The sequence below is a fragment of the Geotrypetes seraphini genome, chromosome 1 (genome assembly GCF_902459505.1).
Source record: "Geotrypetes seraphini chromosome 1, aGeoSer1.1, whole genome shotgun sequence".
NCBI classification, from domain to species: Eukaryota; Metazoa; Chordata; class Amphibia; order Gymnophiona; family Dermophiidae; genus Geotrypetes; species Geotrypetes seraphini.
In genome coordinates this window covers 312,014,177-312,039,374 of record NC_047084.1, presented here as the reverse complement: position 1 = coordinate 312,039,374, position 25,198 = coordinate 312,014,177, and the positions used below count along the sequence as shown (strand labels likewise).

The 25,198-nt window shown below is 44.3% G+C and overlaps 1 protein-coding gene across 2 annotated transcripts in view; it reads right to left on the bottom strand.

The window, feature by feature from the left end:
• Window positions 1-25,198, bottom strand: part of CASP6 (caspase 6) — an 82,349-nt gene that overhangs the window by 39,253 nt on the left and 17,898 nt on the right. For both annotated transcript variants that reach the window (XM_033956128.1, XM_033956137.1), the window contains exons 2-4: window positions 19,790-19,831; window positions 10,258-10,306; window positions 6,102-6,254 (exon numbers count right to left, since the gene is read on the bottom strand). In XM_033956128.1, the coding sequence (XP_033812019.1) occupies window positions 6,102-6,254; window positions 10,258-10,306; window positions 19,790-19,831 (244 nt within the window). The remainder of the gene's footprint in view (window positions 1-6,101; window positions 6,255-10,257; window positions 10,307-19,789; window positions 19,832-25,198) is intronic.

The window sequence follows — 25,198 nt, the reverse complement described above, 5'->3', positions numbered from 1 at the left end:
AAAACAGACTCATAAACAGACAAAACACCAAGACACATAATGATAAAAGGGGAAAAGTTACATAATAGATGTTTCGAGAAGAAAAAAGGGAACATTCAAGGAAAAAACATAAGGAGGGATGACTTAACTAATGTAATAAAAGTATTTATTTTAAAGATTAAAAGCATCTTTAAAAAGGAGGGATGACTTAACTAATGTAATAAAAGTATTTATTTTAAAGATTAAAAGCATCTTTAAAAAGGAAAGTTTTTAATTTATTTTTAAAAAGACTGAGTTCCTTTTCATTTCTTATGTATTGTGGCAAAGAGTTCCAAGTCTGGGGGGCCACAATTGAAAACATATCATGACGTCTGGTACCTACCATTTTTAAAGAAGGGACTGTCATTAATCCTTGTGCTAAAGAACGAAGAGAACGTGATAAATTGTGTGGGATAAGCATCCGATTTATAAATGATGGTTCATTTGTGGATAGAGTTTTAAATGTTAACAACAAAATTTTATATGTAATGCAATGAGTAATAGGGAGCCAATGCGACTCGATCATATAAGGAGTTACATGGTCATACTTTTTACCATTGTATAAAAGTTTGACTGCAATATTTTGAATTATTTGTAACCGTTTTTTTTTCTTTTTGTGTAATATTAATTAATAATGCATTACAATAATCAAGCTTTGTTATAATCAGTGAATGTAATAGAATATTTAAAGATTTAGGTTCAAGAAATTTAGAAATTGAATGGATCATTCGCAATCTATAGAGGCAAGATTTGACAGTGTTGCTAATATGTTCATGATAGGAAAAATTTTCATCAATCACAACCCCAAGTATTTTTAATGAAGAAACTAAATCTATATGAATATTATTGATGATAAAAGGAGTAGCTAGCTTTGTTCCTTGTTTCCATGTAAAAAGTATTGCTTTTGTTTTAAGGATATTTAATGCTAATCTATTTTCCGCAAGCCAATTTTTAATAATATCAAGTTTTTTGTTGATCTGGGAGATTTCTTCTGTATGTTCAGGATTTAAAGGGTGAAACAGCTGAATGTCATCTGCATAAGTGTATGAAGAAAAGCCGAAAGATTGGCATAAACTTAGTAATGGTGAAAGAAAAATGTTAAACAGTAAAGGAGATAGTATAGATCCTTGAGGGATTCCATAGCTAAGGGAGTAAGATTTTGAACTTGTATTGTTGAAATGGACTGTATATTGTCTGTTTGCTAAAAAAGAAACGAACCATTGTAAGACCTGATCGCAAACACCAATAGATTTTAGTCTATCTAAGAGTACAGCATGGTCTATCGTATCGAATGCAGCCGATAGGTCCAAGGAAAAAAATATAACAGAATTATGGTGATCTAGGTGATAGTTTATATTTGTTGTAAGCCCGATCAATGAGTATTCTGTGCTGTGATATTTTCTAAAACCAGTTTGATTTGGATGTAAAACGTTGGTGGATTCAGCGAAGTCAGACAATTGTTCAAAGAATACTCTTTCGGTTAATTTGGTCAGAAATGGGATGTTAGCGATAGGACGGTAATTTGAAACTTCCTCAGAACTAATTGTCCGATCCTTCAATATAGGTGAAATTATTGCATTTTTCCAAGATAATGGCACAAAACCTGTACTAAGACTTTTTAAAATGAAGGAGTGAATAAAGAGGCCTAAGTAAGAAAAATTTTTTTCCAGAATTATTGGAGGAATAATTTCTGATCGTGATCCCTTGATGTTAATTCTTTGGAGGAGATTTTCAATATGTTCTAGAGAAGGTATGTTAAAGGTGGAACATTTAGCGGTGGGAAGATAGGTATTGTGAGAATTGTCTGTAGAGTCATCTGACACTAACTGATCAAAGTTTTGGCGAATATCTCTGATTTTTTTAAGAAAATGGTTGGCGAGATCTTGAGCTGGTGGGTTTTTATTATTATTGTCCTTCTGGGAAGTAGGAACAATAGATTTTAAGATGGAATAAAGAATAAATGGATTTTTAGCCTTTGATATTTTGTTGGAGTAATACTTTCTTTTGGTCTGATTGATTTTTGTCTTGTATAATGATGCATGATCTTTATAAAACTTTAAATTTTCAGCCGTTTTGTTTTTACGCCATTTTCTTTCGAGTGATCTTAATTGTATTTTGAATAAATACAATTCTTGAGTAAACCAAGGATTTTGGATTTTACGAGGTGAAATGATTTTATTTATAATAGGGGCTTCTTTATCCAATAAGTTTTGAATGGCTGAGTTCCAGGATTTAAGTTGTTCCTCAAGAGAGTCAGTGTGTAGATTAACGATCTCAGGGTTAATATATGTTGGAATATTTGCTAATTCTAATTTTGAGTAATCGCGGTAGGAAATCTTTTTTGGTTGCGTAACAGTTGTTGATTGTTTTTTTTAATTCAGTCTCATATGAATGAGATGGTGATCTGACCATGGAATTGAAATGTTTAAGATATCAGAGTAAGAAAAAACTGATGATGATGGGACTAAAATCATATCTAAAATGTGGCCAGCTGAGTGTGTTGGATCCTGGATAATAGGTTGAAGATTTAGGGATTTAGTAAATGATGTAATTTCTTTAGTAAAAGAATTTGTAGGTTCATCAAAATGGATGTTAAAGTCCCCAATGATAAATGGGGACTCTGATGATGAGCAGAAATCAAATACAGTGGTGCCTCGCATAACGGACGCCTCGCACAGCGAACGCTGCGCACAACGAACTTTATGTCTTGATCCGTACAACGAACTTCGTTTCACACAACGAAGTCGCCCGAGCTGCATCCTTCCGCGCAGGCACTGCGCTTAACTGCCCTCTCTCCGCCTGGTTCCCTCTTGCCCCCCCCGACTCCCCGACACGATTGGGGCAAGAGGGAGCTCAAGCCCTCTTGCCCCCCCGACTCCCCGACACGATCGGGGCAAGAGGGAGCTCAAGCCCTCTTGCCCCCCCGACTCCCCGACACGATCGGGGCAAGAGGGAGCTCAAGCCCTCTTGCCCCCCCCGACTCCCCGACACGATCGGGGCAAGAGGGAGCTCAAGCCCTCTTGCCCCCCGACTCCCCGACACGATCGGGGCAAGAGGGAGCTCAAGCCCTCTTGCCCCCCCGACTCCCCGACACGATCGGGGCAAAAGGGAGCCCAAGCCCTCTTGCCCCGCCGATTCCCCGACACGTTCGGGGCAAAAGGGAGCCCAAGCCCTCTTGCCCCGCCGATTCCCCAACTCCCCGACAATATCGGGCCAGGAGGGAGCCCAAGTCCTCCTGGCCACGGCGACCCCCTAACCCCACCCTGCACTACATTACGGGCAGGAGGGATCCCAGGCCCTCCTGCCCTCGACGCAAACCCCCCCTCCCCCCAACGACCGCCCCCCCCCAAGAACCTCCGACCGACCCCCAGCCGACCCGCGACCCCCCTGGCCGACCCCCACGACACCCCCAACCCCCTTCCCCGTACCTTTCTGTAGTTGGCCGGACAGACGGGAGCCAAACCCGCCTGTCCGGCAGGCAGCCATCGACGGAATGAGGCCGGATTGGCCCATCCGTCCCAAAGCTCCGCCTACTGGTGGGGCCTAAGGCGCCTGGGCCAATCATAATAGGCCCGGGAGCCTTAGGTCCCTCCTGGGGGCGGGGCCTGAGGCACATGGGCCCAACCCGACCATGTGCCTCAGGCCCTGCCCCCAGGAGGGACCTAAGGCTCCCGGGCCTATTCTGATTGGCCCAGGCGCCTTAGGCCCCACCAGTAGGCGGAGCTTTGGGACGGATGGGCCAATCCGGCCTCATTCCGTCGATGGCTGCCTGCCGGACAGGCGGGTTTGGCTCCTGTCTGTCCGGCCAACTACAGAAAGGTACGGGGAAGGGGGTTGGGGGTGTCGTGGGGTTCGGCCAGGGGGGTCGCGGGTCGGCTGGGGGTCGGTCGGAGGTTCTTGGGGGGGGGGCGGTCGTTGGGGGGAGGGGGGGTTTGCGTCGAGGGCAGGAGGGCCTGGGATCCCTCCTGCCCGTAATGTAGTGCAGGGTGGGGTTAGGGGGTCGCCGTGGCCAGGAGGACTTGGGCTCCCTCCTGGCCCGATATTGTCGGGGAGTTGGGGAATCGGCGGGGCAAGAGGGCTTGGGCTCCCTTTTGCCCCGATCGTGTCGGGGAGTCGGGGGGGCAAGAGGGCTTGAGCTCCCTTTTGCCCCGATCGTGTCGGGGAGTCGGGGGGGGGCAAGAGGGCTTGAGCTCCCTCTTGCCCCGATCGTGTCGGGGAGTCGGGGGGGGCAAGAGGGCTTGAGCTCCCTCTTGCCCCGATCGTGTCGGGGAGTCGGGGGGGCAAGAGGGCTTGAGCTCCCTCTTGCCCCGATCGTGTCGGGGGTGCCAGGGACTACACGGAGTCACCCACCGTACCACCCGATTCGGGTAAGCGCAGGTATCGGTGGGTGGCTTATTTGCGGGGGGGTGCCTTATTTTACATTTTTTTCTAAAAAGGGGGGGCTGTCTTATTTGATGGCCCTGCCTTATCATCGGGGAAACACGGTAGAAAAAAAAAAAAATGAACAGTTAAGTCCCAGTTTTTGCCGCTGAGACTCTGCCCTCTCACTGTAAAATTAGACTCTACTTAGTCTGTCTTTAAATTTAAAAAATGTGTGTTGTTTTAAAAAACAATTATGTTTTTAGATGTATCTAAATAAAAATAATAACCAAAAATTTATCTTTTTTTATGTCATCTTAGCATATTTTATGCTACAGAACGAATTATTTTTTTTAACATGTATTGTTATGGGAAAACGCGTTTCACACAACGAACGTTTCACATAACAAACTTGCTCCTGGAACGGATTAAGTTCGTTGTGTGAGGCACCACTGTATTAGGTTTTGGAGCAGAGTTAAGTTAGTGAAGTTAATGGGAGGGGGCATGTATAGTAATAAAATATCGATTTTTGGATCAATGTTAATTTTGATTTGAAGAAATTTGATTGCTACATTTCCTGAGGAATAATCAGTAGTTTTTACTATGTTATTGCAGTAGATGATGGCTAGGCCACCCCCTTTTCGATTGTGCCGGTGATTAAAGATTTAAGAATAATTTGTAGGACAACAAAAGGAAAGATAAGCTTCTTCGCCCTCCTTTAACCAGGTTTCCGTAAGGCACAAAACATGAAAATGATGGGATAGGATAATTTATTTTATTAGATGGTATTTTCCTTTAATGGATCTTAAGTTGATGTGTCCTAAATTTAATTGCCCCTGATAAAATGCAGAACCTCTTGAATGAGATGTCTGCAGAGATTCCTTTAAGGTTTTAGTATTAGGGGAGACTGAGGGAAGGATTTCAGTTAATACTGAATGACGATGGATCTGGGGCTTAATGTTTTCAGGCCTTGTGCCCCAGTGTACAGGTATTTTATTGGATAAGGAGAGTAAATCCAAATTAAGAGCCATAATTAGAAAAAGTGCTAGACTAACTAGGGTTAAGAAATTCAAACTGACAACCTTATGTATAGTTTGTTTGATAAGTGGAACGTTTATATTAAATTTTAAGGAAGAAATGGTGGCACCCTCAGGTTGCGCACGAAGGAGCAGGTCCTGCTCCTTATGTGCGCTCCTTCGGCATGCGCTGCAAATACCCGAGTTTTAAGGAGCATGGGCAGACCTGGAGGGTGGGCGGAGTCCAGTGGGCCGCCGATTCGCGGCAGCGATTAGAGCGTGAGAGAGTCTGAAGAAGGATAAAAGTAAAGCCAGGTAAAACAAACAGTAAAAACAACAAATCTTAAAAACTTAACTAAACAGTACAATCAGGTGCGCTGGTGCAGTGCAATGATGGTGAGGCGTGCGCCGCAAATACCCGAGTTTTAAGGAGCATGGGCAGACCTGGAGGGTGGGCGGAGTTTAGCGGGCACTATTTAAGTGGGCAAGACTGAAATTAACACATTTGCCAGATCTGAAGAGCATTTCAGTCAACCGTTCACAGGCCACAAGGGAGGACTTTGAGAATTGCACATTGGAGACAACTGATATAAAGATACTTAACACATAATCATGTTCAGAACACTCCATGCAAAGACAGTATAGCAAGGTTTTGGTTTAACTATGAGATGGTCACTAAGAGACAGCTTAACAGTGACCAGATCTTACCTCCGAATGAGATTATCTTTGTCTGCATTCGTGCCACGCCTCTCTGGCATTGTTAAGCACCAGTGGAACCATTCGTGGTTGAAGATCAGAGCGACACCTCTTCTCTTGTGCTTCATATTGTATTCTTCTGCTGGATCCAAATCAGTAGTGCCACTACGTTAGAAACCAATATGAAATGATCAGTTAGAAATAACTTGTTTGTACTATAAAATGGCAATGACAAATATTTTTGAAAAATACGTCTAGCATATTTTTTTTCTCAAAAATCATCCAACTGTATGTCCAGCTGTCTGATCGCCCAGACTGCTAAGTCGTCCATCTTTATACCCCATTTCGTCCAAAAATTCGTCCAAGTCACAAACACCTAGAAAAAGGGCATGGGAGAGGCCAGAAAAGTGATGGACTAGACACCCAGATATGGCACCAGAGTAGTGGAGTACCTTACTTCTGTAAACTTCACAAAAAGGGTCCCACATACATATCTCACTACAGCTCTCTTATAGGTCATGGTGAGCCCCCCAAAACACCCCCAGAATCTACTAGACCCACCAATCTACCACCCTAATAGCCCTTATGGCTGCAGGAGCCACTTATATGGCAGTACAAAAGGATTTGGGGGTTTTGGGGGTGCACATTTTTCATCATGAATGCAGTGATTAGAGTGGCTAATGGGCCTGGGTCCTCCTCTCCATGGTTCACTAACCCACCCCCAAGACTACTGAAGCCACTTCTGGCTTTCCTATGCCAGGCTGCCAGGTGCTGATGTTCTGAAGGCAGATATGTAAAGTTGGTTTTACGATTTTTAGGGGGGGGGCAGTGATGACTGGGGCAGTGTGTGTGGATCTGTACTTTGTGTCGCAGTGCTTATCTAGATACTTTGGATACCTTTTGTGGACTTAGACCTGGTTTTAGATGGCCTAAGTCACAACGTTCAAGTTCTGTCTTGGCAGTGTTGTTAAACTTTTGGTTATACTTGCAGTACGACTAAGTCTAGGACGGGCCATGTCCCGCCCAAACTCCATGCCCCTTTTAGCTCTGGTCATTCAGTGAAGGCCTGGGTCATTTTTAAATACGTCTAAAACCCGGTTCAATTATCTGCACTTGGACGACTTGTCTTTTAGATCGTCCAAGTGCTGATTTAGGCCAGTTTTTAGACATTTTTCTGTTTCAATTATGAGCCCCATATACTTTAGCCTGGAAAATTACCTATGACAACTATGCACTTTTTTTTTTGTTTAATTCTTTATTGATTTTCAAATTTTGACAGTGCAATACAACTATATTAAACATGAGCATTATACATAACGCACTTAAAATACACAAAATTAATACATTACCAATCTTTTTCTCCCTCCCTTCTCATATAACTATTACACTGCATATGCATATATTATTGCAATATTATAGATAAATACCTTTAGCAAGACTAAATACCTTCCCCTCCCCTCCCCCATCCCCCTGGATGTGTAAGGAATCTGTAAAATGGGAGATACCTGACATTCATTGCAATTCAACATATGCAGTCAATGGGCTCCACACCTTATTGAATATCATACTAGACCTCAAACACTCCGCATTCATTGTCTCATATTTATACGTGGAACAAATATTTGTCCACCAAAATGTGTAATTCAGTCAGTCGTAACTCTTCCAGTTACGTGTAATCATCTGGATGGCTATTCAGGTCATAATAAAGAAGAGCTGGCTTTTATATCTATCTACGCCCTCCACAATCTGCTTTTGTAAAGATACTAGAGCAATTCTTGGATTTTTGCCCAGCCAAATAAATTTAGTGAGGATACTATTTAATTTCTTATAAAAGGACCCTTGAAAATATAATGGTAACATACTCATTTGGTAGCAAACCACAGGCAATATCATCATTTTAACGGTCTGAACTCTCCCCCACCAAGACAGATGTAATGGGTTCCATTGCTCACACAATTCAAAGACCTTTAGCAATAAAGATTTTTCATTTACTTTCATCGTCTCTTCCAGTGTATTCAAAATCCAAATACCTAAATATTTTATACCAGGGGTCTCAAAGTCCCTCCTTGAGGGCTGCAATCCAGTCGGGTTTTCAGGATTTCCCCAATGAATATGCATGAGATCTATGTGCATGCACCGCTTTCAATGCATATTCATTGGGGAAATCCTGAAAACCCGACTGGATTGCGGCCCTCAAGGAGGGACTTTGAGATCCCTGTTTTATACCCTCTGCTTTCCACAGAAAAGGGAATTTATCAAATAATCCTTTTGGACATTGCACATTCAACGGAAGAACCTCTGATTTACTCCAATTTATCTTGTATCCTGAAAATTTCCCAAATCTATCTATTAACTCTAGTAAATGTGGAATGGTAGTTTCAGGATTTCTCAAATGAAGCAAAATATCATCTGCATAAGCAGAGACTTTGTATTCCCAGCCTGCGTAAGGAATACCCTGAATCTCCTCTGCCTGTTGAATAGCTAATAATAAAGGTTCCAGAACAATATCAAACAGCAGAGGAGATAATGGACATCCTTGTTTAATTCCCCTCTCCAGACAAAAACATTCTGAAAAAGTATTATTAATATATAATCTAGCAGAGGGGGAGCTATACAAAGTTTGAATCATTTGTATAAATCTGGAACCATACCAAACCAATCCATTGCTTGATGCATGAAGGTCCATTCCACACGATCAAAGGCTTTCTCTGCATCCAAGGATACAGAGAAGGCTGCATCATCCATGACTTTTGTTAAATTTAACATATGAAAAGCCAATCTGGTATTATTAGAAGAATGTCTCTGAGCAACAAACCCTGTTTGGTGCATACCAATAATGTAAGGGAGAGCCTTAGCCAAACGTAAAGCCAATAACTTAGCTAGTAATTTTCCATCTACATTGATTAAAGAAATGGACCTGTAATTTGAAACCAATATGGGATCTTTATTTGGCTTTGGTAAAACTATAGTTAAAGATATTGCCATAGTACCTGTAATACAACCTTTAATCAGTTGAGCCTGATATAAATTTAACAAATATGGTAATAGGGTACTTTGAAATGATTTGTAAAACTCTACAGTAAGACCATCACCACCTGGAGCGGATTGAACTCTTAGGGACTTCAAAGCTGGTTGTAATTCTTTAAGTGATATAGTCTCCTCAAGACTTCTTTATATGCTCCGGAATTTTCAGTCCCTCAATTGACTTTAAAAATTCTAACCCATCTTGTTCCTTATTAGAATAAAGCTCGGAAGAATACAAAGCTTTATAAAAATTTAGAAATTGTTGTAAAATATTTCCAATTTGAGAATGGGTTACGGTACACTCTTCTCATTCTTTTCCTTAATTGCAACAATTTTTACTTTTCTTTTCTTAGTTTTAAGGTAATTAGCTAGTAATCATCCCGCTTTATTCAAGTTTCCATAATACAGAGCTTGTTGAGTAAACAAATATTTTCTGGCCAACTGAGAAGAAATCTCATTATATTTATATTTAGCTTTTAAGAGGGCCTGTAAAGTAATGTGTTCCCATTTCTCAGCCAATTTTGCTTCCAATTCCTTTATACCTTGCTCCAAATTAAAAAATTCCTTTTTAAGCTGCTTCCTAACATATGCCGCATATGAGATAATCTGCCCTATCATGGTAGCTTTAAACGCATCCCATATTGTTTCTAATATTATATTTAAATCAGCTGTTTCAACAATATTTTCTGGATTAAATTACGCACATATGCTCAAGACTTTTTATGTGCAAGATTGCCTCCATGTCAGTCTGGGTAAACTTATGCACGTGCAAACTGCAAGTACAAAACCCAAGACACATATCAGCTGGGCAGGGTTATAAAAGTGTATTTCCAGAGGTAAAGAACTGTGTTGCCTGGAGAAATGCTTTTGAAAATTGCCCTTTAAAATGCTCAAATCCTGGGTCAAAATTTATTTTGCTATGTGCATTATTAAACTTAAGAAGATGGCTAATAAAGACACATTATCTAACTGACAAAAGCTTTTGAATCTATATAATAATATACAGAAATAAAACAAAACATAACGGAGATAAGGTGATAACCTTTTTTTATTGGACTAATAATGCATTTTTTGATTAGCTTTTGAAGGAAGCCCTTGCTCTTCAGATCAGATTTCTCCTTTATGTTTTGTCTTTATATATTACCTTAAAAGTGAACTAAGAGAATCTGTCTCCAAGAGGTTTATATTTCCACCTGTAATAAAATACATACAAAATTCATATGAGTCTGCATGAAAAAGGATTAAGATTTACTAATGAAATAATAGTCCCCAAACTCCTTTTTTTTTATCCAAAGCTGTCTCACATAGTGGTGAACTCTCCTTCTCCTTTTCCCTCCTCCCAGAAGTTCTATCATGTCTTTACTCACTGAAAGGATATATGCTTTCCAACACTGGAAAATTTTAGTTGGAACTTGGAACCCCAGAGCCAGTGCTAAGCTCTACAATCACTACATAAGCTTTTATGAGAGAACATAATTCTACCTGCAGTCATACCTGTTACACATTACTGTTTTATGTGATTTCTGAAAGAATAGCAAGCAAGTAAAATATCTTGCTTGAGGAAGTTAGAATCCCTAATACATAGATTTTGAGGAAAGCACAGTTACTTACCGTAACAGGTGTTATCCAGGGACAGCAGGCAGATATTATTAACACATGGGTGACGTCACCGACGGAGCCCCGGTACGGACACTTTTTACTAGAAAGTTCTAGTTGGCCGCACCGCGCATGCCCGACGGAGGAGTGCGTGGTCCCCAGTTAAGATAAGCCAGCTAAGAAGCCAACCCGGGGAGGTGGGTGGGACGTAAGAATATCTGCCTGCTGTCCCTGGATAACACCTGTTACGGTAAGTAACTGTGCTTTATCCCAGGACAAGCAGGCAGCATATTCTTAACACATGGGTGACCTCCAAGCTAACAGAGAGGGAGGAGGGATGGTTGGCCATCAGGAAAATAGATTGTGTAACACAGATTGGCCGAAGTGCCCATCCCGTCTGGAGAAGGTATCCAGACAGTAGTGAGTAGTGAACGTGTGAACTGAGGACCAGGTGGCAGCCTTGCAGATTTCCTCGATGGGCGTGGAACGGAGGAAAGCCACAGAAGCAGCCATAGCTCTGACCCTGTGGGCCGTGACAGCACCTTCCAGGGAAAGACCGGCCCGAGCATAACAGAACGCAATGCAGGCAGCAAGCCAGTTGGAAAGCGTCCGTTTAGAGACAGGACGACCTAGACGGTTAGGGTCGAAGGACAAAAAGAGCTGAGAGGACGAGCGGTGAGCCCTGGTACGGTCAAGGTAGTAGGCAAGGGCACGCTTACAGTCCAGCATGTGCAACGCCTGTTCCCCAGGATGAGAATGAGGCTTAGGGAAAAAGACAGGCAACACAATGGATTGGTTGAGGTGAAATTCCGAGACCACCTTGGGAAGGAATTTAGGATGGGTACGCAGAACCACCTTGTCATGGTGAAAAACAGTGAAAGGTGGGTCGGCAACCAGTGCATGCAGCCCACTAACCCTCCTGGCAGAGGTGATGGCAATGAGGAAAAGCAACTTCCATATAAGAAATTTGAGCGAAGTTGTGGCGAGGGGCTCAAACGGGGGTTTCATGAGGGCCGATAAAACCACATTCAGGTCCCAGACGACTGGAGGAGGCTTCAGAGGTGGTTTGACATTGAAGAGGCCTCTCATGAACCGGGAAACCAATGGATGAGCCGTGAGAGGTTTTCCAAGGATAGGCTCATGAAACGCAGTGATGGCACTGAGGTGGATTCTGATTGAGGTAGACTTGAGGCCAGCGTCGGACAGCGAGAGCAAATAGTCCAGTACAGTTTCCACCGCCAATGAGGTGGGATCGTGGTGATGTAGAAGACACCAAGAGGAGAACCGGGTCCATTTCTGATGGTAACATTGAAGGGTAGCCGGTTTTCTAGAGGCATCCAAAATACGACAGACAGGCTGAGACAGATTCTCTGGAGAGGTCAGCCCGAGAGAAACCAAGCTGTCAGGTGGAGCGAGGATAGATTGGGATGTAGTAGAGACTGATGCTGCTGCGTAAGTAGAGTAGGAAACACAGGAAGAGGGATGGGTTCCCTGGAGCTGAGCTGGAGCAGGAGGGAGAACCAGTGTTGGCGAGGCCACCGAGGAGCGATGAGAATCATGGTGGCGCTGTCCCTGCGGAGTTTGGATAACGTCCGCAACATTAGAGGCAGTGGAGGAAAGGCATAGAGGAACCGATCCGTCCAGTCGAGCAGGAATGCATCCGGGGCCAGACGATGAGGAGAGAAGAGTCTGGAACAGAACTGGGGCAGCTGATGGTTGTGAGGAGCTGCAAAGAGGTCCACGTGAGGGGTGCCCCAACGAGCAAAGATGGAGCGGAGTGTGGGAGGATCCAGAGTCCACTCGTGAGGTTGAAGGATGCGGCTGAGATTGTTGGCCAGGGAGTTCTGTTCGCCCTGGATATAGACAGCCCTGAGGAAGAGACTGTGGGTCGTGGCCCAGGTCCAGATGCGAATGGCCTCCTGACAGAGGAGGGGAGATCCGGTGCCGCCTTGCTTGTTTATGTAGTACATGGCGACTTGGTTGTCTGTGCACAGGAGCAGAACCTGAGGATAGAGAAGGTGCTGGAAGGCCTTGAGAGCATAGAACATGGCTCTGAGTTCCAGGAAATTGATGTGATGTTGACGCTCCTGAGGGGTCCAGAGTCCCTGGGTGCGAAGATCTCCCAGGTGAGCTCCCCACGCATAGGGGGAGGCATCTGTGGTTATGATCATGGAGTGAGGGGGTAGATGAAAGAGGAGACCCCTGGAAAGATTTGAGGAGTTCAACCACCATTGAAGAGATTGCTGAAGAGATGATGTCACAGAGATGGGATGAGAAAGAAGATCCGAGGTCTGTGACCATTGGTTGGCAAGAGTCCATTGAGGTGTCCTGAGGTGGAGACGCGCCAGAGGAAGCACATAGACCGTCGAGGCCATGTGGCTGAGGAGGACCATCATCTGTCGGGCAGGGATGGAGTGATGAAGGAGCACTTGACGACAGAGGTGGAGCAGGGTCCGTTGTCGGTCGGAGGGGAGAAATGCCCTCATCAGAGTGGTGTCGAGAACTGCTCCAATGAACTGAAGTCGCTGTGTGGGAAGCAGATGCGACTTGGGGTAGTTGATCTCGAACCCTAGGAGATGGAGGAAAGAGATGGTGTGATGAGTGGCTTGTAGCACAAGTGGAGACGTAGGTGCTTTCACCAACCAATCGTCCAAGTAGGGGAACACCTGAAGGTCGTGAGACCTGAGGAAGGCCGCCACCACAATAAGGCACTTGGTGAACACCCTGGGTGATGAGGCGAGGCCAAAGGGTAGCACTTTGTACTGATAGTGATGGTGCTGTATCTGAAACCGTAGATAGCGACGTGAAGTCGGATGGATTGGGATGTGAGTGTAGGCCTCCTTGAGGTCTAGGGAGCATAGCCAGTCTTGGTGAGAGAGAAGAGTGTAAAGTGTGGCTAGGGAGAGCATTCTGAACTTCTCTTTGACCAGACACTTGTTGAGGTCCCGGAGATCGAGGATGGGACGAAGGTCTCCTGTTTTTTTGGGAACCAGGAAGTAGCGGGAGTAGAATCCCTGACCCCTTTGGTCCGGAGGCACTTTTTCGATAGCATTGAGAAGAAGGAGGGATTGGGCCTCCCTCAGGAGGAGGGGGGTTTGGGAGGAGTGAGAAGCAGACTATACGGGAGGATGGTCTGGTGGAAGAGTCTGAAGTTGAGAGAGTAGCCGTGGCGAATGATGTTGAGGACCCACTGGTCCGAAGTGATGACCTCCCATCGGCTGAGGAAAAGTTGAAGACGTCCTCCGATAGGTTGAGGGAGAGGTAGCGACGGGGGGAGACTGGCGATGCTCTGGAGAAAGGAGTCAAAAGGGTTGAGATGGTTTTGATGAAGGAAGAGGCTTGGGAGGCTGAGTCTGCGGGCGAGCCTGAGGCTGATGCTGGTGGCGAGGACGGCGAGACTGTTGTTGAGGCGGGTTGAGAGGTCTGGCCGAGAACCTGCGTTGGTAAGAAGACTGTTGTCTGTAGGGGCGAGCAGGCGGGGTCTTCTTTTTAGGTTTGAGTAGAGTGTCCCACCTGGTCTCATGCGCTGATAGTTTCTGGGTTGTCGAGTCCAGGGACTCTCCGAAGAGTTCATCACCCAGACAAGGTGCATTAGCCAGGCGGTCCTGGTGGTTAATGTCTAGGTCAGAGACTCTCAGCCAAGCCAGACGGCGCATAGCCACCGCCATGGCAGATGCGCGAGAGGTCAGCTCAAACGAGTTGTAGATGGAGCGAACCATAAACTTCCTGAGTTGGAGGAGGTTGGAAATTTGTTGCTGGAAAAGAGGGACCTTACGTTCAGGAAGATATTTCTGTAAGGAGGAGAGCTGTTGCACCAGATGCTTCATGTAGAAGGAGAAGTGAAAGGTGTAATTGTTTGCTCTATTGGCTAGCATGGAATTTTGGAAAAGGCGCTTACCAAATTTATCCATAGTTTTACCCTCTCTGCCAGGAGGGGTGGAGGCATATACACTGGAACCCTGAGATTTTTTCAAAGTAGATTCCACCAGGAGGGATTCGTGGGGCAATTGAGGTTTGTCAAACCCTGGGATTGGAATAACCCGGTACAAGCTATCCAATTTGCGAGGGGCCCCAGGAACAGTGAGGGGAGTCTCCCAGTTTTTATAGAAAGTTTCCTGTAAGATGTCGTGGACGGGCAACTTTAGAAATTCCTTGGGAGGTTGCTCAAAGTCTAGGGCATCGAGAAAAGCCTGAGATTTTTTAGAGTCGGACTCAAGGGGATGGAAAGAGCTGCTGACATCTCCCGAAGGAATTTAGAGAAAGAGGATTGCTCTGGTTTTGAGACGGTGTCGGTCATGGAGGGTTCTTCGTCAGTTGACGAAGCGTCCTCTTCGGTACTGTGTGGGGAATCTTCCCACAAGTCTGGGTCTCTAACGTCGGGGTGTGCACGTTTGGACAGTGGTGTAGAGGGCTCGGCATGGCGGGTCTTTGAGAGAGAGTTGCCTGAGCGAACCGAGGCGGTACCGGGTGAGGAAGACCGATGTCGTTCCTGGGACCGGGCAGGGTCGGCAGCAGCACGGGTATGCGCTGTAGGTGTTTCAGCCAAGAGCACCGGCATGGAGGTATTAATCGGTACCGAGGGGGTCGACACCTATGGGACAGTGTGAGGCTCGGACCGGTCCTGTACCGGAAGGTGCGGTGCCAGCAACGCCGGCAACAGTTGTTGCTGTAGCTGCTCCTGTAACTGTGTTTGGAGTATGGCCGCGATGCGGTCATCCAGAGGGGGCACCGGTACCGCTTTTTTCTTCTTCGGTACCAGAGGTGCCGCTCTACGCTCCGGCGATGAGGAGGCCGATGATGAGGCACTCACCGATATCGGAGCGGAGCGTTTGCGGGGTCGGTGCGGTGCCGGGGTGGCCGGTGTCGCAACCGTGGCAGGAGGGCGCTCGAGGGAAGTGGAAGGCTTCTTAGCCGGCTTACCTAGGCACAACGACCCCGAGGACGGGTCCGGTGGTGTCGACGTTGTCGGTGTCGACTTTTGGGGTGCCGTCGACGTCGCAGCAGATTCCATGGCAGATCTGGTACCGAACAAAATATTTTGCTGGATCTGCCGATTTTTCAATGTGCGCTTTTTAAGCGTAGCACAGCGGGTGCAGGTGTCAGCCCGATGGTCTGGACCCAAGCACTGCAGGCACCAATTGTGCGGGTCGGTGAGAGAGATCGTGCGTGCACACCGCTGGCACTTCTTAAAGCCCGGTTGAGGGGGCATGAATGGAAATACGGCCTCCGCAAAATCAAAGCCGGAGGACTGTATGGTGACAACAGGCCCCGCTGGGGCCGGCTTGAAAAAATGAAGAAAACTCGATGAGTTTTGTTTTTTTTTTTTGAAAAGCAAATGAAAGGAATCCGAAGGGAAAAAAATAGAAGAAACTCGAAAAAATACGCGAGCGGGAAGGCAAACTAAATAATTTCAACAGCCATTGAAACACATGCGACTTCTTCGCTCCGCGAAAACGAAGAAACTGGGGACCATGCAGTCCTCCGTCGGGCGGAAAGGCATTCGTGCATGCGCGGTGCGGCCAACTAGAACTTTCTAGTAAAAAGTGTCCGTACCGGGGCTCCGTCGGTGACGTCACCCATGTGTTAAGAATATGCTGCCTGCTTGTCCTGGGATAATTACATTTACTACATCTAACTTTCAATTATTGTTTATATGTTTTCATACATGAGCTCTGCCCAATAAATTCTAGATCATGCATAAGATACCAGTACCACTGCCCTCACAAGGACTGAAGGTACCTTTATGAGAGACCACAAGGAAAGACCAGATATTATAGGCTGTAGAAAGTAATAGCAGACTGCGACAGCATCCTGCCAAGAATGTCAGTCACACAGTGGTCAAGATTGGTTAAGTCTGTAACAAACGAGACACCTAAAAAGACTTCAGATAGGATGCAGAATTCTACAGTTAAGCAATCAAATATTTCTGAGTAGGCCATTTGTAGAATATTGGCACTTGTTACCCAATTTACTTTTATACAATTTTACTGATATATTGCCTGTATCACCCAGATCAGTAAAATAAAATATTACCTATACGTATTCATATCAAATACAATAAAATCATCACCGTTCCTCTCACACATTTCTCCAACCACATCCTCTACTCTACCAATCTAACCATGGTCTACCACCCACTCCTCCAAATGGCTTTCTTCTGGAATATAGTGGGCATGTGGCTGTGTATGTGCTTTCTAGTTTTATGTGCTTGAAGATATCAAAATTGGCTGCACTGAAACTAATAATCCTTCATCTATCCCTAGTAACTGTGGAATGTATACAATTACCCCCAAATTCTGTATATGGTCCCTTAAGTTATGTGCGCGAATCAGTGCACACAGACAATTTGTGCGCACAACTTAATTGTTTAACAAGCCTATCAGTGCTGATAATTGCAAATTAACACCTATTAATTGATGCTAATTGGCATTAATTAGAAGTTACACATACAACTTGATAGGCGCATTCTATAAGGAGAATGTGGTGTAGTAGTTAGAACTACAGCCTCAACACCCTAAGGTTGTAAGTTCAAACCCTGGGCAAGTCACATAGACCAAGATTCACTAAACCTCCAAACTGTGTGCGATCCATTTCCGTTTGCATGCCGGCCGACCAATTCAGTAAAGGCCTGCATGCAAATGGGGATGATCATTAACACGCCCCCTACCCACGACCAGAGCGATCCCCGCTCATGTGCACACCCTGACAGGAGAAGCAGCCTCCTGTCACTGCCATCAGGGCTCAGCCCAGCCCAAATCTCTCTTGCCTGCTCCCGGACTCTCCTGCTCTCTGCCACCTTCCCTGCAGTGGAAGCCCGTGGTTTTAAAGCGGGCCTGCACTGCGGGGAATGGCAAGAGAGTCCAGGAGCAGGCAAGAAAGATTTGCCCGACACCCTCCCCCAGGCCCCGATCTCTCCTGCCTGCCCTGCTCTCCCAAGATCTCTCTTGCCTGCTCCCGGACTCTCCTGCTCTCTATCGCCTTCCCTGCAGTGCAAGCCCGTGGTTTTAAAGCCTGCACTGCGGGGAACGGCAGCAGAGAGCAGGAGAGTCCAGGAGCAGGCAAGAGAGATCTGCCCGACACCCCCCCAGGCCCCGATCTCTCCTGCCTGCCCTGCTCTGCCCCCCCACCCCACCCCCGGAGAAAAAAGTAGGAGGGATGCGAACTCCCTCCTGCCATCAGCATTAAAAAGACATAAAAAGACAAAAAGAAAAAAAGAAGCAGCAGCGCAGCACGGCACTCTCACCCCCTCCAGGCACAGCCCACACCTGACACAGCACGGCCCACCCAACACCAAAGTTGGGAGCAGGAGGGGTGCTCAGTCCCTCCTGCTCCTAAGCCTCCCACCCACCCCCGGCCCACCCTTGGTAGGCCCAGGCGGTCGGGTCCAGCCCACCCACCCTGGTACCTTTACAATTGTTGGGAGCAGGAGGGGTGCCCGGTCCTTCCTGCTCCTTGGAGGCTTCGAACATCTTCAGGAGCAGGAGGGGTGCCCAGACCCTCCTCCTGCTCCTATGCCGCTTAAAATCTTCGGGAGCAGGAGGAAAATCCTCCTGCTCCTGCTTTCTGGCCAGCCGCTGCCCCAATAGTGGTCTTAGGCCTTACCCCGGCGCATCATCTGATGCATGGGGAGAGGCCTAAGGCACTGATTGGCTAAGGCGCCTCAGGCTCCTCCCTTTGGAGGGGCCGGGGCACCTCAGCCAATCATGGACTTCCTAGGGAGGAGTCTAAGGAAGTCCCTGATTGGCCATTGTTTTGGAATCCTCCACCATCTCCATAAAGCTTATAAATTATTGGAGGATCAATGATTAGAATATGGTTGCCTTGGCAGGATGCTGTCGCAGTCTGCTATTACTTTCTACAGCCTATAATATCTGGTCTTTCCTTGTGGTCTCTTATAAAGGTACCTTCAGTCCTTGTGAGGGCAGTGGTACTGGTATCGATGGCCACGAATTCCAGCTGACTTGAATACATTAGCAACCTATCTGAGATCTCTCCTCCAAAACTCTTTGGGCTGATCCATTAGCAACTAACAAGATCCACTTCTGGACTCTCATATAATAACTCCATCCATCTCCATAGCCTTTTCTTTATTCAGTGGTGTATCCCCAACCCCCGAAAAGTAATGGTCTAAGAAACTCAGGGCCAGATTCTGCAAACTGCGCCATAAGTTAGGCAATGGTAGGCACCCTAGCACTACATAACTTAATTGGTTTAATTGATGCACTATTGATTGTGCTGATTAAAAACTAATTAAAACGTTGTTAAAAATATAGGTGTCTATAGGCAACTAAAAAAAAAGACCACTGTAATCACGTCTATGGAAGCACCTACTGACACCTAAGGTCAAAGTATGCGTGATTTGGGCCGGAAATGACCTTAGACACCATTACGCATGATTCTCCATCAAAGAAATGCACCAGTAATGTAGGACTTTAAAACTCTGGCCTAAATTACCGGTGTCTACCTTTAACGGAAGCTGCTTTGTAGAATCTGGCCTTCAGTGTGGATGTGGCAGCCATGGTTAGAACTTGGACATAGCAAAAATGAAAGTAGGGAGGACCAATGCTGTTCCATCTCAAGGTTAAAAAGAAGTTTTGCACATTTGGGACACCTTAATTGTAATATTTAGTACACTCTCATGGAAGGGTGTTCACCTTGGAGGTTTCAACGATTATATATATTCTATAGGTTTTTGAATAACTATAAACGATAAGAAGGTTGTGTTGATTACTGTAGTTAATATTATATACGACGATCTCTTATCCTATATACGGTATTATTGTGTCAAACAGTGACTGAAGTAGAATTTAATTATTTTGTATTTGTAATGGGCATCGCTCTCTCATTTTCTGATTCTAAAGATGGAATATGACATCACAAGACTCAGGTGGCAGCTCACAATATCTTTTTCATCAGCTGATTGTTTTCCCAAGCCACAGGTTGTTTTGCAATTTCTTTCTACTCTCTCATGACAGCAGCATAAAGGATACAGTCACAGACTGCATGCCAATGTGTGAGAATAGCATTTATTTTCAATTAGCCATTTTGACTAGCCATCAAAAGTAATGCATAAACTGTACCTTTGGTGTTCAAATCCTGTTTACTATCCGTTTCAAGTTGCCCTGCAATTAAAATCACACATAGTTCATTATCATAAATAGAGGAAGATCAAAACAGAAATACACCGATCCAAGGTAGCAGAACACTTTTGGTTGGAGGAGCCAATCTCTGGCTCGACCCTTAAGCTCTCCAACAGATGATGCTGAGATGGGAAAAATATTGGTTGCATTCTGGCCCTTGTGGCTCACCTCATTTTACTGCCTTTGACACTGATACACAGGTAGACTACAGAACCAGTGGCATCCCATGATTCTAGCAGAATAATCAATCAACCAAATTACTCTGTCAATGAATGTTGTTCTTGTTGGTTCGAGCAGTTTATTACTGAAATGATCTGCGTATGCCAAACTCACTCCTAAAGAGATTTTCTTGCTTCAAGTTTAAAGGTAATGTGGGATGACTATCGCAGGGACTCTTCACCATGAAAATACCTTTTCCTCCCTTCTGTGAGGAAAGCATTACAAAAGTCACACAACTTGAAAGACCTAAGTTGTGAGTGAGCACATAAAAAAACGGCTGCAACAGATTTCGGGTGCACAGAATCACTTACTGCTACTGCCAACCCAATAACCTGAATTTCAGCAAATCACTCTACCCTCCATTTCCTCAAATACAGAATTGTGGACCCAATTTACTAAGCTGCTGTGCACAATTTACCAGTTAGTGTATGTTAATTTGCAATATTACACCTCCCAACAATGAAACATAATACAGGCTTCTCTACCATAATACACATTAAATAATAATGAGCTGTGAAGCATGCAAAGCAACTCATTACTACTCTGCATGAATAATGAATTTATTGCCTTTGTTGAATCCCAGAAGCAATTAATGAGGCCTGTGGTCACAAAAATATAGTCCTCACTCCCATGATTCCCTGGAACTAACTCCACCCTACCACCAATGTTTGCACAGATGCTGTCAGAGAATCTTGACTTAGGCCCAAAGATGCACACACAATATTAGGCGCATTCTCTTATATCAGGTCAATAGCAGCATAAGTGAGTGCACCTGAGCACCACAGAAAATACATGTAATTTACAGCAAATAATCACATTTATCTAGAAAACGTGAAAGTTGCTAATGTTGCTAACAGTTTAGCAATAATGGGGATATTGGCAATTGGAATGCTTTGTATTTGGAATGAGTCAGTCCACACTAAAATATCCAAATAATCCTTAAATATAATATCATAATCAAACAAAAAATAATGCCCATTCCAAAAATAATGCTTTGTATTTGTACTAGGGAGGGTCATGTCTAGTCCCTCCACTTTAAGAATAAGTGTTAAATGTGACCTTAAGTAAGTCACTGAAGTAAACTGATTTCTGTAAATTTAAAGAGGCAATCTGATTTTTTAGAAGGGTTTGGGTTATTTTGAGCCTGGGAGGAACAGAGAGAAAAAGAGAATTGGGGGGGGGGGGGGCCTTGAGCTAAAGTGGGACAAAACTAAGACGGTTGAATGTAAGAAAGAGTGATAGGGCTGGAGCAATAGAGAGAGAGTGAAAGATGGGAAGAGAGAAGGGAGAGCTGGGGTGGGAACAGAAACCCAAGAGAGGAAAAAGAGACAGGGATTGATGGGGATGTGGATCTACTGCTTGGCAGACTAGGAAGGCAGCTTTCGCAGGCTGGCAGGAGAGCAGCATCTCCTCTCCACCTTCCCTATCCTGCCTCCCCCATTCCATGTCCAGTATCTCCATCCTTGTCTCTACCCCCCACTGCCATTGCCCTACCTCTTCTTGAAGCCAAGCCAAAGTTTCAAGCAAACATACTGCCAGCAGGGATCTATTAAAACATAGGCCTGCACTCAAACTCTGCCATGTCCTGACTTGCTCCCAACAGGAACTGCTGCATTGGAGAGGGAAAGGAAATGGCAGTACTTGAGCATCGGCCTGGGTTTAATAGCCAAATGCCAGTGCTGCTTGAAACTTTGGCCCACATCGGGAATGAGGTAGGACAATACCAATGGGAGCAGTGAAGAGGAGGGAGATACTGGACACAGGACAGGAGGTGCTGAATGAGGTGGGGAGTGGGAAGGGGTGTTGGGTGGGGATGTAGGGTAGGGAAAGGAAAAGAAAGGGGATGCATACCACCTGGAGGGAGAGAGTTTAGGAAAATAAAGTGGGATATTGGTCATCCAGGAAAGAGGCCAGAGAGGATGAAGGGGAGATAATGAACTATGGGTGGATTAAGGAAGCTTGGAAAAATGTTGAACTGAGAAGGAACAGAGAACTTGGGAGGGAGAGAACCGACTGAGGAGGAGGTTGTGTTTGGAAAGGAAGAAAGGGAGGGGGCACAGGAGAAGGGGGTTAAACCTAGGTGAGGCAAGGTCTTGCAATGGGGGAATTTAAAAAAAATAAAATAAAAATGTATTGTTAAGCAATATATATTTTCTGTGTTGTATTTTAAATTAGTATTGAAAGATGCTGATTGCATATTTTATTTGCCCAAATAACACAATATAAAATATAGCAGAATTTTTTTTAACTTTTGTTTGCTACACAGAATTGCCCAGTTGTGCCATGTTTAGATTTCACCCAATAGGATTCATCTAAATAATTATGACCTCCAATTATTGATAAGCTATCTAAATCAAGTTTATTGCCATATATTACTAGATACACAGAAAATAAGCAGGACAAAACCCTGTGATTGGTTGATTTGTGATTCATTATACCTACAGCACAGAGGGCAATTTCCAAATCTACATCCATGGGTAAAATAGTGCCTTAGTCACAGAAATTAGCTTTTATAAAACTGCTGACATGACATGGCACCACATATACTGCTAACAACACATGTGTGTTTCCATTTCCTGCAACGGGCAGCGTTTCTGATTGTATAGGTGGGGTGAAATTTGGAGCTACATGCATACGTTTGATCTTTCAAAAGTATGTCCAGATTTTATCTCTAAAAATTTTATTTATAAGTTACAGTAGTATGTACAAATGTGTGTTAGCAATTTCCTGGTATAATTTTCAAACTGAAAGCAGAAACATACTTTCACTTGGAACATACTTTCACTGCAGAGTAAAAGTAGGCACACCCTTTCACCAATGTGGGCAGTCATAGATTATGTTTGTATTATATATGTAAAACATACATGCTGCATACCAATCTGGTGTTATCTGTTAACAAATCGAAGGGAGGACTTGTGTTTCTTGGCTTCCAGAAGTTTTTATAAAGGCACATGAGCACTTTATAACTCCAAGCTGCCTGTTACGTGACCATCTGTTGTGAATTAACCACCATAAAAAGATAAGTCATTCTAATTGAAAGAGGTTGAGATTTATAGTTGGTGGCACGGACTTTAATAGTGCTATGATGGTCTGATGGCAGCCAGTGTTGTGTGGTTTGTTGCACTTTAACACTAAAGGTTGTGGTCTGAGCACTATTTAATTCATCAATAGTTAAAAAAAAAAAAGAGTTAAAAAGAGCGATATTATGATATATAGGTAGTTACTAATTAACAAATTTCTTTAGCCAAGACTGGAAAAATAGCTTAAGGTATAATTTATCTCTCTCTTCAAGATACCTTGAACTGTGCCCTCTTCCAGAAAACTCTATAGCTCTGACTCAGAACAAGGATCAGTCAGTGTCAAACTAATAATCAAACCAGGAAATATGATCTCCACTCTGTTAGCTGGGAGCAAACAGTACACATTTACTGGAAACATTTACTGAAGGAGTAGATATCACTGAGTCATTGAGAATCTAGGAGAGTGTTTTAAGTGGAGTTCCACGACAGTCGATTCTATGTTCAGCACTATTCATTGTTTTCAATCACGAGATAAATGATGGCCAAGAGAATTAATTTACATCTGTGGACGATACCAAGTCAAGGGCCATGCACTTGATAGGACTGAATTAAATTCAGCATGATCTGAACATAACATAACAATCGGATTCTATACCACAGGACCGTAAAGCTCTATGAGTTTTACAAAAGAAAGAGTTAAGAACATAAGAATAGCCTTACTGGGTCCATCAAGCCCAGTAGCCTATTCTCACAGTGGCTAATCCAGGTCCCTAGTACCTGACCAAAACCCAAGGAATAGCAATATTCCATGCTACTGATCCAGGGCAAGCAGAGGTTTCCCCCATGTCTTTCTCAATAACAGACTATGGACTTTTCCTCCAGGAAAATGTCCAAACCTTTCTTAAAACCAGCTATGCTCTCTGCTCTTACCACAACCTCTGGCAATGCATTCCAGTGCTTAACTATTCTCTGAGTGAAAAAAATATTTCCTCCTATTGGTTTTAACAGTATTTCCCTGTAACTTCATCGAGTGTAACTTCATTGAGTGTTCCCTAGTCTTTGTAATTTTTGACGAAGTGAAAAATTCATCAACTTGTACCACTCTACACCACTCAGGATTTTGTAGACTTCAATTATAATTCCCCTTAACTGTCTCTTTTCCAAGCTGAAGAGCTCTAACCTTTTTAGTCTTTCCTCATATGAGAGGAGTTCCATCCCCTTTATCCATTTTCCATTTAATATATACCCTTTACATATTGGTCACTCTTTGAACCTTTTCTAATGCCGCTATATCTTTTCTTGAGATAAAGAGACCAGAATTGAACGCAATACTCCAGATGAGGTCACACCATGGAGCATCACAGGGGCATTATAACATTCTTAGTCTTGTTAACAATCCTTTTTTAATAATTCCTAACATCCTGTTTCTTTTTTTTGTCCGCCGCCACACATTGAGAGGAAGGTTTCATCGTATTGTCTACGATGACACCCAGATCCTTTTTTGGGGCACTAACCCCTAAGGTAGACCCTAGCATCCGGTAACTATGATTCGTGTTATTCTTCCCAATGTGCATCATTTTGCATTTGTCCACATTTAATTTCATTTGCCACTTGGACGCCCAATCTTCCAATTTCCTAAGGTCTGCCTGCAATTTTTCAAAATCCGCATGCATTTTAACAACTTTGAATAGTTTAATGTCATCTGCAAATTTAATCACCTCACTCGTCGTTCCAACTTCCAGATCATTTATAAATAAGTTAAATAGCACCGGTCCCGGTACAGACCCCTGCGGCACTTTACTTTTACTCTCCTCCATTGAGAAAAATTACCATTTAACTCTACCCTCTGTTTTCTATTCGATAACCAATTCCTAATCCACAACTGAACTTTACCACCTATCCCATGACTATTTAATTTTCTCAGGAGCCTCTCACGAGGAACTTTATCAAAAGCTTTCTGAAACTCTAGATACACTACATCAACCGGCTCTCCTTTATCCACATGTTTATTCACACCTTCAAAGTTATCAAGCAAATTGGTGAGGTAAGATCTCCCTTGGTTGAACCCATGCTGACTCCGTCTCATTAAATCATGTTTGCCTATGTGCTA